Below are 16,424 nucleotides of genomic sequence, written 5' to 3' on the forward strand. Positions count from 1 at the left end.
CCCCCAGTAAGGGGCTGGGGGCGTGGCTCAATGGTAGATCCCTGCCTAGAATCCCCCAGTGAGGGGCTGGGGGTGTGGCTCAGTGGTAGAGCCCCTGCCTAGAATCCCCCAGTGAGGGGCTGGGGGAGTGGCTCAGTGGTAGAGCCCCTGCCTAGAATCCCCCAGTGAGGGGCTGGGGGTGTGGCTCAGTGGTAGAGCCCCTGCCTAGAATCCCCCAGTGAGGGGATGGGGAGTGGCTCAGGGGTAGAGCCCCTGCCTAGAGTCCCCCAGTGAGGGGCTGAGGGTGTGGCTCAGTGGTAGAGCTCCTCCATAATATGTTGAGGTCCTGGATTTTAAGGATATAACTGAAAACACTTGGTTTCATATGTTTTTTTTTCTCCACTAACTCTTCACATTCTTTGTCTCTATCATTGAACCCCAAGCTCCTCACTGCCCGTTATTAACTGAACGATGAATGTTCCACATAAGCTCTTATATTTGACCAGCTGTTTGAGGAGGTTATGGAACTTTTAGAAATTGGAGCCTTGCTGGAGGAAGTAGGTCACTGGGGGTGGGCTTTGGGGGGATTTGTATTCTCACCTCACTTCCTGAATCCTTTCTTTGTGTTCTGTGTGCGGGTGAAAATGTGATCAACCAGCTTCCTGTTCCTCTTGCCTGCCGCCATGGCTTCTCGATTTTATTGACTAACCCTCTAGAACCATAAGCCAAATTAAACTCTTTCTTCCACAAATTGCTTTTGGTCATGGTATTTTATTACAGCTCAGGAAATAACCAATACATTAGAAGATTCTAGGCAGAGGCTCTACCACTGAGCCACACCCCCAGCCCCTCACTGGGGGATTCTAGGCAGGGGCTCTACCACTGAGCCACATCCCCAGTCCCTCACTGGGGGATTCTAGGCAGGGGCTCTACCACTGAGCCACACCCCCAGCCCCTCACTGGGGGATTCTAGGCAGGGGCTCTACCACTGAGCCACTCCCCCAGCCCCTCACTGGGGGATTCTAGGCAGGGGCTCTACCACTAAGCCACACCCTCAGACTCAAGGATATTTTTATGCTGATCACATATCAAATGTTATTTTATATAGGTTAATAAAATACATAAACAGTCACTGGAGCTACAGCTCAGCTGTTGAGTGCTTGCCAGTGGGCATGGTGGCCCACACCTTTGAACCATCTTTCCAGGCCCCTCCTTTTCTTCCACCTCGGTTTTTGAGACAAGAGCTCTCAACGGGATCAGCCTAGGCCAGCTGCAAGCCCTAGAGATCCACCTCCGCTGTGCTGAGGTTACAAGTGCTCACCACTGTGCCTACCTTTCTTTGTACATGGATTCTGGGGCTGGGATTCACATCCTCATGCTTGAAGGGCAAACACTACCCACTGAGCCATCTCCCCGACCCTCACAGTTCATCCCAGAAGACTCTAATACAATCTACTAGCTTCCTGGATGTGAGCAGTCTGAGGGTCCCAGAGGTCACCAGGACAAGGGAAGGCTCTGGCCTCAGGCTTTGGAGCCCTGCATCCGAAGAACAGATGGGTGTGCCAGACCCAAGGGTGCAGAAGGCCGGGGCTGGGGGAGGGGAGAGAAAACACTAGAGTCCACCAAGCTTTCAGCCCACTTCCTTCCCTGGTCACTTCCTCTTCCAAGCCCTGTTGACAAAGCAGATTCCACAGGCCACACCATTTGGCAATCCCAGGGACTCTCTGCCAACTTCTGTTTGGGGCAGAGTTAGTTAACCCCAGCTGCCTGGAGTCACCACCTGGCTCCCCTCTGTGACCATCACCTGATGTATGTCCAGATCTCTCTGTTTTCTTTTTTTTTAACTTTTTTTTTTTTTTTTTTTTTTTTTTTTTTTTTTTTTTTACTGTATGGTGCATGAGTGTCTTGTTTGTATGTATATCTGTGCACCTCATGCATGCCTGTGGAGGCCAGAAAACAGCATCAAATCCCCTGGAACTAGAGTTACAGACAGTTGTGAGCCACCATGTGGATGCTGGGAGCCAAACTTGGGTCCCCCGGAAGAGCAGCCAGTGCTCTTAAACCACTGAGCCACCTCTCCAGCCCCTCTCTTTGTTTTGTTTTTGGAACAGGGTATCTCTGTGCAGCCCAAACTCACAGAGCTCCACCTGGCTCCAAGTGCTGAGATTAAAGTTGTGTATCACCTGCGTGCCTTTACTCCCAGCACTCGGGAGGCAGAGGCAGGCGGATCTCTGTGAGTCCGAGACCAGCCTTGGTCTACAGATCGAGTTCCAGGAATGTCTCCAAAACTACACAGAGAAACCCTGTCTCAAAAACAAAACAAAACAAAACAAAAAAGTTGTGTGTCACCATGCCTGGCTGGGATTTTTTGGGGGGGGGCAGGGGCGGTATTTAAGACAGGCAGTATCTCATGTAGCCCAGGCTAGCCACAAATTCACTGTGTAGCAGAGAAAGACCTCCGACAACTGAGCCTCCAGCCTCCACCTCCTAAGTATTGAGATTACTGGTGTGTGCCATGAAGGGTTGAGTGCGTGTGTGTATGTGTGTGTGTGTGTGTGTGTGTGTGTGTGTGTGTGTGTGTGTGTGTGTGTTTTGCTGTTTTGTGACCAAATCTCACTATGTATCCCTAGCTGACCTGGAACTCACTATGTAGACCAGGTTGGCCTCAAACTCCCAGAAATCTGCCTGCCTCTGTGTCTGGAGTGCTGGAATTGAAAGCATGCGCCACCACACCCTGCCACCATTCAGGGTTTTATTCAATGTTGGCGACTGAACCCCAGGCTTCATGCATGCTAGGCCAGGACCCTACCTACTGCACTACATCCTATCCTGGGCCCAGCTCTCTTTTTTAATATTTCTTTTTGTTTTATATGTTTGGGTGTTTTGCCTGCAAGTATTTGCACCATGGGTGTGCTTGGTGTGCATGGAGGCCATTACAGACCATTGGGAGACACTATGTGATGCTGGGATCTGAACCAGGTCCTCTAAAACAGCAGCTCTCCACCTTCCTAATGCTGCGACGCTTTAATACAGTCTCTTGTTGTGGTGACCCCCCATCATAAAATTATTTTCATTGCTACTTCATAACTGTAATTTTGCTACTATTATGAATCATGATGCAAATATTTTATGGAGGGGGCTGGAAAGAGGGCTCAGTAGTTAAGACCACGGACTGCTCTTCCAGAGGACCCGAGTTCAAGTCCCAGCACCCACATGCCAGCTCATAATTGTCTGTAATTCCAGTTCCAGGGGATCCAGCACCCATGACAAAACACCAATGCACATAAAATAAAAAATAAATTAATTAAAAATATTTGGGGGCCGGGCAGCAGTGGCGCACGCCTTTAATCCCAGCACTCGAGAGGCAGAGCCAGGCAGATCTCTGTGAGTTTCAGGCAAGCCTGGTCTACAGAGCGAGATCCAGGACAGGCTCCAAAACTACACAGAGAAACCCTGTTTCGAAAAACCAAAATATATAATTTTTTGGATATAGAGGTTTGACAGAGGGGCTGTGACTTATTGGTTGAGAACCACTATTCTAAAGGAACAATAAGTACTCTTAACCACTGATCCATCTTTCTAGCCGCCCCCCCCCTCCCCCTCCCACCCAGGACCAACTCTTAAAACAGCATGTCATTCTGGATGTACTACTTACTCTCTGAACCAGGAAGCTCAAAAGCGGTCAGGGACAAAGATTTGGGGTGGGATGCTTGTGGGAAGCAAGGGGGGGGGGTGGTCACAGGGGACTCCCTGAAGGAGGGGACACTTGGCAAGAAGACGGAATGGGAGCAGGGATGGACAGCTAGGAGACGAGGGGAGGGGTGAGGCATGGACGCAAGAGGGAGGAGACAGAGGACCTGGAGCAGCCGGGTGTGTGGTAGGAAGGAGGGTGGGTCCCCACTGGGTAGACTGAGAGGGCCGGCGTGGTTTTTCCGGCGTGGTTTTTCCGGCGTGGTTTTTCCGGCGTGGTTTTTCCTGGAATGGAGAAGCAAGGGGAGGACGATGTTTGCAGAAGACATCTGGGACGTGGGTGAGGAGGTGAGGAGGTCAGGAGTGAGAAAATCACAAGAGAGAGACAACTCGGGGTGGGGTGGGGTGCACACCTGTAATCCCAATATGTGGAGGCAGAAGTATCAGAAGTTCAAGATCAGCCTCAGCTCCATACCCAGCATAAGGCTAGCCTGGATGAGATCCTGTCTCAAAAACAAATCTCAACCCCGGAGACACCATCCAAAAAACAGAAGAAAGTCGGGTGTGGTGGCGCACGCCTTTAATCCCAGCGCTCGGGAGGCAGAGGCAGGTGGATCTCTGTGAGTTCGAGGCCAGCCTGGACTACAGAGTGAGTTCCTCCAGGAAAGCTGGGACAACAGAGAGAAACCCTGTCTCGAAAACAAAACAAAAAGTTCCGGTGAGGTCAGTGTCACCATAAGAAAGTGTCCCTAGGGAAACACAGGTAGGAACCAATAGTCACAGATCCACTTGGAAGAAGGGAGGACCTGGCAGAGCCAGACTCCAGTATCTTACTTCATTTATTGTTTGTTTGGACTCTGTGAGACTTTGTGAGTCTCCTGGGTAACCCAGGCTGGCTTCTAATGCTCAGTTCTTGTTCCTGAGGCTCCCAGGTGCTGGGGTGCGGACTTGAGCCTGTTTTCTCTTATTGAATCTTTTTTTTTCCCTTTTTCAGTGTGCTGACCAGAAAATTCAAAACCATTTACCCGATTGCCTCATACTTCTGGGGTTGTTCCATACGCATTTTCTAGCCAACACATGCACTCACGTGCATGTGTTCTCTAAGCTGAGATTACACATTACAAAAGAGCACATTTGTGGCCCATGATATAACTTAGCAGGGAAAGGTGCTTGCCAGCAAGCCTGATGACCTGAGTTCAATTCCTGGGACCCTCGTGGTTGAAATGAGAACCATTTCCAACAAGTTGTCCTCTGGCCTCCACGCATACACCATGGCATGTGCCCAGCACCATCCCCCATAAAATAAATAAATAAATGCTCTTTAAAAATTAAATAACACATTTTTTGTACCTTTTTTTTTTTTAGATCTTTATCATGTAAGCCATGCACAGTTGTTTTTTACAAAGCTTGGATTCCACTGAATACCATTCATGAAGAGACAACATTGTAGAAATGAAGGACGGGTTAGACCCAGTGGCACAGGCCTATAATCACAACACTTGGGGGATGGAAGCAGGAGGATCGGGCCAAGGTCAAACGAGGCTACATGAGATCTTGTGTCAAAAAAAAAAAAAAAGAAAGAAAGAAAGAAATAGAAGGCGTTGGATGGTTCCTGGTTGCCTAGAGTCTGGGGTTACACAGCCCAGTGGTAGTTTACTTGAGTGGCATTTGTGAGCCCTGGATTCCATTCCCAGTGCCATTTAAAAAAAAAAAGAATAAGAATAAGAATAATGAATAACACGAAATTCTCTTGTTCTCTGGTTACCCTGCCCCCAGAGGTCATCATGTTACATGTGCATCTGCCCAGGCAAGCCAGTGGACAGTACAGCAAAGGTCTCTCTTAGAAACGAAAGCCAAGTAATATCTTAATGTGATGTTTCTCTTCAAAGGAATTTATGCCTATAATTGCTGTTGTTTGTTTTTGCTCTTTTTTGGGGGGCGGGAGCTCACCACCCAACGCCCAAATAAATCACATGACGGAGGCTTATTCTTAATTATAAATGTCAGCCTTAGCTTGACTTGTTTCTTGTCAATCTTCCTTAACTTAAATTATCCCGTCTACCTTTTGCCTCTCGGCTTTTCCCGTTCTCTTACTTCTGTCAATCTTACCCTTACTCCTTGGCTGGCTGTGTAGCTGGGTGGCTGGCCCCTGCAGTCCGCCTCCTTCTCTGGATACTTCTTTTTGCATCCCAAATTTCTCCTTCTGTATATCCTCTCTGCCTGCCAGCCCCGCCTATCCCTTCTCCTGCCTCGCTATTGGCCATTCAGTTCTTTATTAGACCACCAGGTGTTTTGGACAGGCACAGTAACACAGCTTCACAGAGTTAAACAAACAAAAGCCACACGCTTCGGAATGATAGTCTACAACATATAATCCCAGGATTCAGGAAGAGACAGGAGGAGGAGGAGGAGGAAAAGGGAAAAGAGAAGGAGGAAGAAACAAGGAGGAGGCGGGCTGGAAAAGGAGCTGCTGGGCCAGTGGTGGTATGTCCTCTACACTGCCTGACTCTTTTGGGTTGAGGTGTCCACCGTGGAGCGAGTGAAAGACTTGCTGTCCCTGGCCACAGAGTCCTCTGAGAGCACATTCCGGATGATGCTGGGGAGTGACCTGCGAAGCCGCCCTTGGAAGCTCTGGCCGGCCACTACGTAGATGATGGGGTTCACACAGCAGTTGATGTAGGCCAGAGACACACACAAGGAGTTCAGCCTCTGCACCTTCAAGAAGGTGGGCGAGGACCGGGGCAGCCAACCTATCATGGTCCCTGTGACCTGGTAGGGCAGCCAGAAGACAAAGAAACAGGTAACCACGGACACCACCACCTTGAGCGTCTTGGTGGAGCGTGTGGCCCGGCGACTCCAGGTCCTTAGCAGGAGGAAGGTGTAGCAGAGACTGAGCGTGAGCAGAGGCAACACAAAGCCCATGATCAGCCGCAGAATGGTCACAGCCCTCTCCTTGTGGATACCACCCTTCCCATAGTTAGTGCCACATACATACTTCTCTGAGAAGGGTTCTTTGTACACGTCACGGAACAGGAAGGACGGGATGGTGAGAAGCAGTGCTAAGGCCCAGGCCACTCCACAGGCCATCCACGCCAGGCTGGTCCCTCGGACCTTCTGACACCAAATGGGGTTGAATACCAGCAGGAAACGGTCGGCGCTAATGGTGGCCAGCAGCAGGATGCTGGCGTACATGTTGAGCAGGATGAGTGAGGGTAGGACTATACAGGTCTTGGGGCTGAAGGGCCAGTTGTCACTCTTTATAAGGGCCACGAACAGGACAGGCAGGGCCGCGCAGGAGAGGAGGTCGGCCACCGCCAGATTCAGAAACCAGATGGCGTTGATGGTACGTCTGACCTCGAATGCGGTCACCCACACCACCAGGGTGTTCCCGGGAACTCCCACCAGGAACACAGCCGAGTAGATGATCAGGGCTACAATATCCTCAGGATGCCACAGCTGAGCGGGACCACCATCCACAGGCAGGTCAAGGTTTATGGTCTCATCAGGGTAGTTATCATAATTGCTGTAGTCATTGGCGCTTTTGTTTGTGGGTTCCTAAGCAGAGTCAAAGAGGTAGACAGTGTGTGAGTTGGCAGTCACATCCCCAGGAGACTGGGACATTACCCCATCTTCCTGAGTCTCATGGAGATGCTGAAGGTCTACATAACCAGCCATTTGTAGTTTTTATTTTGAGACCGGGTAAATTACCCAAGCTGGTCTTGAATGCAATCTGTAGCCAAAGTGAAATCCTGCCGTTCCTCTTACCTCAGCTGCCCAAGTGATGATAGTACAAGCAAGGCCCACCCGCCATACCTGAACTTCAGTGCAGTATTGGGGGGTGGATGGAGTTGAGACAGGGTCTCACTCTGTAGACCAGGCTGGCCTCGAAGTCACAGAGATCTGCCTGCCTCCGCCTCCCAAGAGATAGGATTAAAGGTGGGCGCCACGATGCCTCACCAATGAGATTTTTTAAAATTTACTATTGCCTGTCTGTGTGTCCATATGCATGTCGTAGTCAGATGACAACTCTGTGGAGTCCGTTGTCTCCCTCAACCTTTATGAAGGTTCTCGGATAGAACTCAGGTCTCCAAGGTCCGGGGTGAGCATTTTCCCTGCTAAGCCATCTCACCATTGATGGGGTTTATTTTAACTCTGTGTGTGTGTGTGTGTGTGTGTGTGTGTGTGTGTGTGTGTGTGTGTGGTGTGTGTGTGTGTGTGTGTGTGTGTGTCTATGTGTATGTTAGTACAGGTGCCCTGGAAGGCCAGAAGAGAGCATTGGACCCCCATGGAGCTACAGGTGGTTGTGAACTACCCTACCTAGAAGCTAGGAACTGAACTCCAGTCCTCTGGCAACTACTCTTGACTGCTGAGACATCTCTCCAGCCCCTGGTGAAACATTTTAAAGGATCAAAATATGTGTGAGGATTGTCCTGCGTTCAAGCTCAGCACGAGTTGTGTGGCCAGACACTATCTCCCCCTCTCTCTCTCTCTCTCTCTCTCTCTCTCTCTCACACACACACACACACACACACACACACACACACACACACACAATGATTTTGTTGTTGTTGTTTCTTTATTGTTTAGTGGGGTTTTTTATTTATTATGTATACAATGTTCTGTCTGCATGTAATGCCAGAAGAGGGCATCAGATCTCATTATAGATGGTTGTGAGCCACCGTGTGGTTGCTGGGAATTGAACTCAGGACCTCTGGAAGAGCAGCCAGTGCTCTTAACCTCTGGGCCATCTCTCCAGGCCCTTGTTTAGTGTTTTGACAGACTATACCCCAGGCTGGTCTCAAAACTCACACTATGTAGCTGAAGATGACTTCAAACTATGGATTGTCCTGCCTCCACCTCCCATAAGCTGGGATTACAGGTGTGTGTCCTGAACTTGGAACAATATCCAAAGCTGAAATAAAGACAGGACAATGTCGTCTATTTCAAAACCTCTCACTATTGGAAGTGAAGCTTCATTCTGTGGTTGGCATGCCCAGTGGGGTGGGTTCCCACAGGGTGACAGTGTTCCCACAGGGTGACAATGTAACCATGATGTGTAAGGACATTGGGCAATGTGGGCCTTTGAAAACAGCGATGGGTGTCTTGTGGCTTTGTGGCTTTCCTTCTAAAACAGCGGTTCTGAACATGTGGGTCACTTCCGGGACCAAACGACCCTTACACAGGGGTTGCCTGGGACCATCAGAAGACACAGATATTTACATTACAACTCATAACAGTAGCAAAAAAATCACGGTTATGAAGTGGCAACGAAAATAATTTTATAGTTGGAGTCACCACAACATGAGGAACTGTATCAAAGGGTCACAGCATTAGGAAGGTTGAGAACCTCTGCTTTAAAAGTTCTTTTATTAAACCAGGCTTGATGGCTCATGACATTCAGGAGCTGGAGGCAGGATGGGGAGGCAGTCAATGCTAGCCTGTATGACATGAAACCCAAACTCAAATTTTTAAAAATGCTGGAGAGGAGTGAGCTTAGGAATGTGGACAGAGTGCTTTCCTAGTATTCATGAAGCCCCGGGCTCCAAACCCAGCACAACACTGGCTTTGGAGTCATCCCCTGGAGTCCAGACCCAAGCCGCCCTACATGAAACACACGTGTCCCTCTGCAAATGTCTCCTGCTCTGAGCCCTCCCTTTCATCCCTCCTTATCTCCTTGGAAGCCCAGCAGTCCACCCATTTCCCAAACCTTAAAGCTTCGGAACTCAAGAGTCGGAAGCCGAGGCAGTGTTTGGGGCCAGCAGAAGGCAGAATAAGAAATAAGAATTAGGGGGCTGGAGAGATGGCTCAGCCATTAAGAAGAGCACTTGCTACTCTTGCGAAGGACCCGAGCTGTTCAGTCCCCAGCACTGAGGTGGCAGCTCACAACTATGCAGAACTCTGGTGCCAGAGTCTGACATCTCCTGACCTGGGCAGGCTCCTATGGACACGTGATGCACACACATGCACATATACACACGTGCACACATGCACACATACACACGAAACTGATAAACACTCTTTTAAAAAATAGAAATGTGGGGCAGTGGTGGCGCACGCCTTTAATCCCAGCACTCGGGAGGCAGAGGCAGGCGGTTCTCTGTGAGTTCGAGGCCAACCTGGGCTAACGAGTGAGTTCCAGGAAAGGCACAAAGCTACACAGAGAAACCCTGTCTCGAAAAACCAAAAAAAAAAAAAAAAAAAAAAAATAGAAATGTGAAGCCAGGCAGTAGTGGTGTGCACCTTTAGTCCCAGTACTCGGGAGGCAGATCTCTGTGAGTTCGAGGCCAGCCTGGTCTACAGATCAAGTTCCAGAACAGCCAGGGCTACACAAAGAAACTGTTGTCTTGAAAAGCAAAAATAAAAACAAGAATAGGAGTAAATTTTGAGCCAGATGTAGTGAGATGTGCCTGTATAACCCAAGCACTGGGGAGGCTGAGGCAGAAAGATGAGGACTTCCAGACCAGCCTGGGCTACACGTTAAGTTGAAGGCCAGCCTGAGCTACATAACTAGACCCCTATCTCAGTAATAATAAATAACAACAACAACAAAAGAAAATAAGTATGAAACTTCTTGTATTAGCCTGGCAGTGGTGGTGCACACCTTTAATCCCAGTACTTGGGAGGCAGAGGCAGGCAATCTCTGAGTTCGAGGCCAGCCTGGTCTACAGCGTGAGTTCCAGGACAGCCAGGGCTACACAGAGAAACCCTCTGGGGGTGGGGGGCGGGATTCAAAGGAGAGAGTAAAAATGCTTGAAAAATAACCCTGGGCCCCAGCCACTCACCCTACTCTGATTCACCCTCAGCTCCATATCTTCCTACTCGCTACTCTGGCCATCCCCAAGGTCCCATGCTCAAGTCACTAAAGGGTTAATTCTAGGCCTAACTGGATAACCTCACACTCTGCCCCTCAGGGTATTCTCAAGTCCCCAGACAAGGATTGAATGTTTCTCCTAGAGAACCAGCTCTCACACCGTCCTTGCTTTGATGACTCAGACCTCTGCTGCGGGCCTCTCTAAACCCAATCTCTCACACTTGTCAACTGACCACCTCCCTTCCTGGCTGATCTCACCCTGTCCTCTTCCTGGCTTCATGAGGCAGAGAAAAAGACGCTGATTCTAATCTCTATGGTTTCCTGGAGCTCCCAGATACAAACATCTCAGGAAGCTTTGACCTTGACAGAGTCCCTGTAAAGGGGGAGATTGGCTGAGCATGGTGCACGCCCGTGATCCCAGCACCTGAGAGGCTGAGGCAAGAGGACCTTGAGTTTGAGGCCAGCCTGGGCTACCAAAATTCTGTCTCAAAACATAAAACAAACAAGGAAGGAAGGAAGGAAGGAAGGAAGGAAGGAAGGAAGGAAGAAGGAAGCTTTGGAACTACCCAAAGTATTCCACCAAAGGGATTGAGTAAGTTAGTGCGGGCATCAAGGCAACAAAGTATTCTTCAACTTTGTGTTAAAAGGAACGAGGAATGAGGAAGTTGTTAATAAACTGATACAGAAAGATTCTGATATTTAAGAAAAAAATTGTAAATAGGAAATAAGAGTGGGCAATGAATGAAATAAATTACCTATAAAGGAAGAATGAACTCCCTTTGTGTGTGTGTGTGTGTGTGTGTGTGTGTGTGTGTGTGTGTGTTTGTGTGTGTGTTCGTTCGTGTCTGTATACACAGACTAGGTGCCCACACTTTAAAGTAATGGTTGCCTCTGAGAAGGGACTGGGACTCGGATACTAAGAGAGCTATCCCTGCAGCCTAAGTGGTTCTTGTTGAACGTGGAACCCAGTACCTCCTGCAGAACAGTATTATACAAGACACCCTTGCCTCTCCATACACAGTGTCCATGTCTGTGGATACAACTAATCATAAGGTCAAAAATATTGGGGGGGGGGAAAGGAGAAAAAAAGAACTGAGAAGCCGGGCGGTGGTGGCGCACGCCTTTAATCCCAGCACTCGGGAGGCAGAGGCAGGCGCATCTCTGTGAGTTCGAGGCCAGCCTGGGCTACCAAATGAGTTCCAGGAGAGGCGCAAAGCTACACAGAGAAACCCTGTCTCAAAAAACAAAACAAAACAAAACAAAAGAACTGGGAAAAAAAGAAAAAGAAGAGGATGGAGAGATGGTTCAGCCGTGAAGAACACTGGCTGTTTTTGCGGAGGTCCTGATTTCATCTCCCAGCACCCACAGCAATCTCACAACTGCCTGTAGCTCCCGCTCCAGGGAGTCTAAAACTATATTTTGCCCTCGGAGAGCACCCTCACATGTGTGGCGAACAGACACACATAAATAAAAACAAATCTTATAAAAACAAATAAATAAATGATATGAAAATAGTTTCTTAAGGAATATGACAAGAAAAAAATCTATGCATAGATTTTACAGAGGTGAGAGTGGAACAGGACAGGAAGACAAAGCCATCCTTGGCTACATAGTGAGTTCCAGGTTCAGCCTGGGCTACAGGAGAACCTATTTCAAAATAACAATACTTGCCGGGCGGTGGTGGCGCATGCCTTTAATCCCAGCACTCGGGAGGCAGAGCCAGGCGGATCTCTGTGAGTTCGAGGCCAGCCTGGGCTACCAAGTGAGTTCCAGGAAAGGCTCCAAAGCTACACAGAGAAACCCTGTCTCGAAACCCCCCCCCCAAAAAAATACTTAATAATAATAATGTGGGGCTGGGGATGTAGCTTAATTGTAGTATGCTTGTCTGCAATTCTTGGGAAGATAAGAAGGCTATTTCTTTTTCAATCAGATGTCAACCAGTCTGCTCACCAGATGTTTACCTGGCTCTTGCCTCAGAAAACATCCCCTCTGCAAGGAGAGAGAAAATGACGAAGTATGGTGAGAACTGGGGGCAGGGTGAGAAGGGGGCATTTAAGAGAGCCTAGAAGCTGTCCAGGAAAACATCCAGGAGAAAAAAAATGGTCTCTCTCTCTCTCTCTCTCTCTCTCTCTCTCTCTCTCTCTCTCTCTCTCTCTCTCTCTCTCTTTCTTCTCTCTCTTTCTCTCCCTCTCTCTCTGATAGGTGTTGCCATGGAGGTGGAGATGCTCTTGTCTGTGAGATCCAAGATGGCAGCCACCAGCCACCCGAGAGTACTGAGCTTTGGAGACTGAGTTGAAATATCTGAGGAAATGATCTCTTAAATATAATCTCTAAAATTAAATTTAGAGAGAAAGCATGGGACTGACGGTTGCCGGGTGGATCGGCGCTGAGCATCTCGGGCCTGAATGTCAGCACCGGGCTGTTTGGGTGTGCGTGCTTAGTTACTGAAAGCACTCTGCGACGTGGGGACACAGGGTTATTCTTGGTCCTAAGTTTTCATGCTTTTTTTGTTTGTTTGTTTTCTTTTCTTTTTCTTTCTTTTTTTCTTTTTCCTTTTTTTTTTTTTTTAGACAAGGCTTCGTGTAGCCCAGGCGGGCCTTGAACTCCTGATTCTCCTGCCTCTCTCCCCCAAGTGCTAGGGTTACAGGTATGTGCCACTGCGACCAGCTTTCACTACGCTTTTCAGGTATTATCTCATTTAACACATATGGCAGCCCCCGGAGTGCTGCCGCTGTGGCCATTCCCAGTCCACAGATGGAAAAAGAGAGGCTTTAGATAAGCTAGGAAGCCTCCCAAGTCGGCTCTATTAGGAAGAGCAGAGATAGGGGAGGAACCCCAAGAGAATGGGGTTCTGGGTATGCTGGTACACCCCTTTAATCCAAGCATCTGGGAGCTTGAGTCCAGCCTCATCTACATAGAGAGTTCCAGGACAGCCAGGGCTATGCAGTGAGACTCTTTCTGAAAAAGGAGAGAGAGTAAGAGAAAGAAACGAACAAGAACCTAAGTCCCTGTTGAGAGAGGATGAGACTTCCCATCCGGATAGTACATGTCTGTTAAAAGGGCTGTGATACCCTTGAAATACATGGGTATTCTATATCCTCCATACTGATCATTTACTTTTGTAGTGAATTGAAAATGCTTAGCAAGATGACTGGCATGCAGTAAGCACTCAATAAATGCCTATTTCACAATATTAAAAATTACTCATTCAAAAGAGATAAGAAAAAATATGTATAGGAGCTAGGTATGGTAGAACAATGCCTGGAATTCCAGCACTGGAGAAGCTGAGGCGGGAGAATCATGTGATTAAGACTATCTTGGGCTAGTGACATCTTGTCTTAAAAGATCAAGGACTGAAATGTAACTCAGTGGTAGAGTCCCTGCCTAGAATCTTCCAGTGAGGGGCTGGGGGTGTGGCTCAGTGGTAGAGCCCCTGCCTAGAATCCCCCAGTGAGGGGCTGGGGGTGTGGCTCAGTGGTAGAGGCCCTGCCTAGAATCCCCCAGTGAGGGGCTGGGGGTGTGGCTCAGTTGTAGAGCCCCTGCCTAGAATCCCCCAGTGAGGGGCTGGGGGTGTGGCTCAGTGGTAGAGCCCCTGCCTAGAATCCTCCAGTGAGGGGCTGGGGTGTGGCTCAGTTGTAGAGCCCCTGCCTAGAATCCCCCAGTGAGGGGCTGGGGTGTGGCTCAGTGGTAGAGCCCCTGTCTAGAATCCCCCAGTGAGGGGCTGGGGTGTGGATCAGTGGTAGAGCCCCTGCCTAGAATCCCCCAGTGAGAGGCTGGGGTGTGGCTCAGTGGTAGAGCCCCTGTCTAGAATCCCCCAGTGAGGGGCTGGGGTGTGGATCAGTGGTAAGGCCCCTGCCTAGAATCCCCCAGTGAGGGGCTGAGGATGTGGCTCAGTGGTAGAGCCCCTGTCTAGAATCCCCCAGTGAGGGGCTGGGGTGTGGATCAGTAGTAGAGCCCCTGCCTAGAATCCCCCAGTGAGGGGCTGGGGTGTGGATCAGTGGTAGAGCACCTGCCTAGAATCCCCCAGTGAGGGGCTGGGGTATGGCTCAGTGGTAGAGCCCCTGTCTAGAATCCCCCAGTGAGGGGCTGGGGTGTGGATCAGTAGTAGAGCCCCTGCCTAGAATCCCCCAGTGAGGGGCTGGGGTGTGGCTCCGTGGTAGAGCCCCTGCCTAGAATGCCCCAGGGAGCTTAGCCATAGAGCACTGGTTTAGGAATCCAGAGCAACCTCCCCCCCCTCCCCAGCCCAAATCAAGGACTCTACAGGTTGAGGGTCAATAGAGTGACTTGGTGCTGGAAAACACCTTGTGCAGAAAGGAAAAAGAACAGTAGGCCCTCCCTGTTCTGGAAACCCCGATTGCTCAGGGCAGAACCAGAAAATGACATGGGACCCAGGGATGAAGAAAGCTCACAACTTGCCTGGTCATCGAGTTTTCCATTTCCTCTTTTGTGCAGATGAAGCAAGGCCGTGTCTTGTGTTACTCTCCTAGCACCATGCCACCACCTTAGGGCCCAGGCATCAAACGGGACCCGCTTAGAGGGACGTGGACTCTGGGCTCCAGGCCCCCTCTAACTTCTCTAGTAATGACCACTCAGCCAAACTGCTGTCAGGACTTGGCTTGTTTGTTTGTTTGTTTGTTTGTTTGTTTGTTTGGAGAGAGGGTCTCATTCTGTAGCCCTGGCTGTCCTGGAACTCACTCTTAGACCGACCTGGCCTCAAACTCAGAAATCCACCTGCCCCTGCCTCCCGAGAGCTGGGATAGCAGGCGTGTGCCACCACACTGGGTGGTTTGGAAGATTATATTTTTATTGTTGCTTTTCTGAGACAGGGTCTCACGTAGCCCAGGCTAACCTCAAAATGACTATGTAAGATTGAACCTCCAACTCCTATGCTTCTACCTCCCCCACACACCACCACACCCAGTCTTGCAGGATGCTGGTAACTGGACCCAGGACTTGCAGCACTCCCACACCTGAGCTGTATCACAAACCCATTTGTCCTTTAACACAATATCTCACAGTGTAGCCCAGGCTAGCCTGAAACTCACTATGTAGCCCAGGCTGGCCCGGAACTGCAGCACCCTGCCTCGGCCTCTTAAGGGCTCAGATTACAGGTGTAAGCTACCACGCCCAACATCGAGAACTCTTCATTTAAGAGAACCAGGGCCAGGGTTTTCTGTCCTGAAGAACCTTCTCAGGTCTACAGTCCTGTGAGGCTGCTGCGATTCCCATAAGTCCTCTTAGTCCTTGGACACATCCCATCCTCGGAGTATGAGCTCGGGATGCAGGTAGGAGAGGGCAGATGAAGAGAGATTGAGAAAGGAAATGGGCAGGCAGAGTCAGATAAGGAGAGTGAGGGGGGAAAGGAACCCACTCACCATGTCCTGGCTCCTCCCGGGTTCTGTAGTGACCAAGACGGATGCCTGAAGGTCCCTTCTGTCGTCTGGGCCGTGCTTTTAAAAGCCTCAAGAAGAGATGCAGGCAGCTGGGAGGAAATGACTGTCTTGCCCCTCTGGGGTGCTCATTGGTCACACTCTGGCTGTTCTAGCTGGGGCTCCCTCCACCGGTGCGCACCCAGAAAACCCTCGGCACCACCCAGTGCCACCCAAGCAGAGGAGAAAAGTCAGGCTTGGGAAAAGGAGGAAGTCTCTGGCCCCAGAAGGGAAAAAGGCAATGTTCAGAGCCTCATCCCCTTTGGGGATGCAGCTGGCCTTGGTTCCCCCATCTGAGGAGGACTCTGCTTCAACTGAAGGAAGTTTTGGGGCTCCTGGGGTTTCCAGAGAACAGGGATGGTGACTATAGCCCCAACCTCCCAGCCAGGTGGCCTTTAAAAAAAAATTATTTATTTATTTATGAGTGCTCTATCTGCCTTATGTACACCTTATGCCAGAAGAGAGCATCAGAACCCACTATGGATGTTCGTGAGCCACCACGTGGGTGCTGGGAA

At 49.7% G+C, this 16,424-nt stretch overlaps 1 protein-coding gene across 1 annotated transcript; it reads right to left on the reverse strand.

Moving 5' to 3' along the window:
* Positions 1–5,028: 5,028 nt before the first annotated feature.
* Positions 5,029–16,087, reverse strand: C5ar1 (complement C5a receptor 1). Its single transcript, XM_052762320.1, has 2 exons — positions 15,856–16,087; positions 5,029–7,224 (listed from the first exon to the last, which is right to left on the reverse strand). Exons 1-2 carry the CDS (start codon positions 15,856–15,858, stop codon positions 6,163–6,165), a joined length of 1,065 nt encoding a protein of 354 aa, XP_052618280.1. The 5' UTR covers positions 15,859–16,087; the 3' UTR covers positions 5,029–6,162.
* Between the last annotated feature and the right edge of the window lie 337 nt (positions 16,088–16,424).

Source organism: Peromyscus californicus, unplaced genomic scaffold, assembly GCF_007827085.1.
Source record: "Peromyscus californicus insignis strain IS unplaced genomic scaffold, ASM782708v3 Scaffold_4__1_contigs__length_199733344, whole genome shotgun sequence".
NCBI lineage: Eukaryota > Metazoa > Chordata > Mammalia > Rodentia > Cricetidae > Peromyscus > Peromyscus californicus.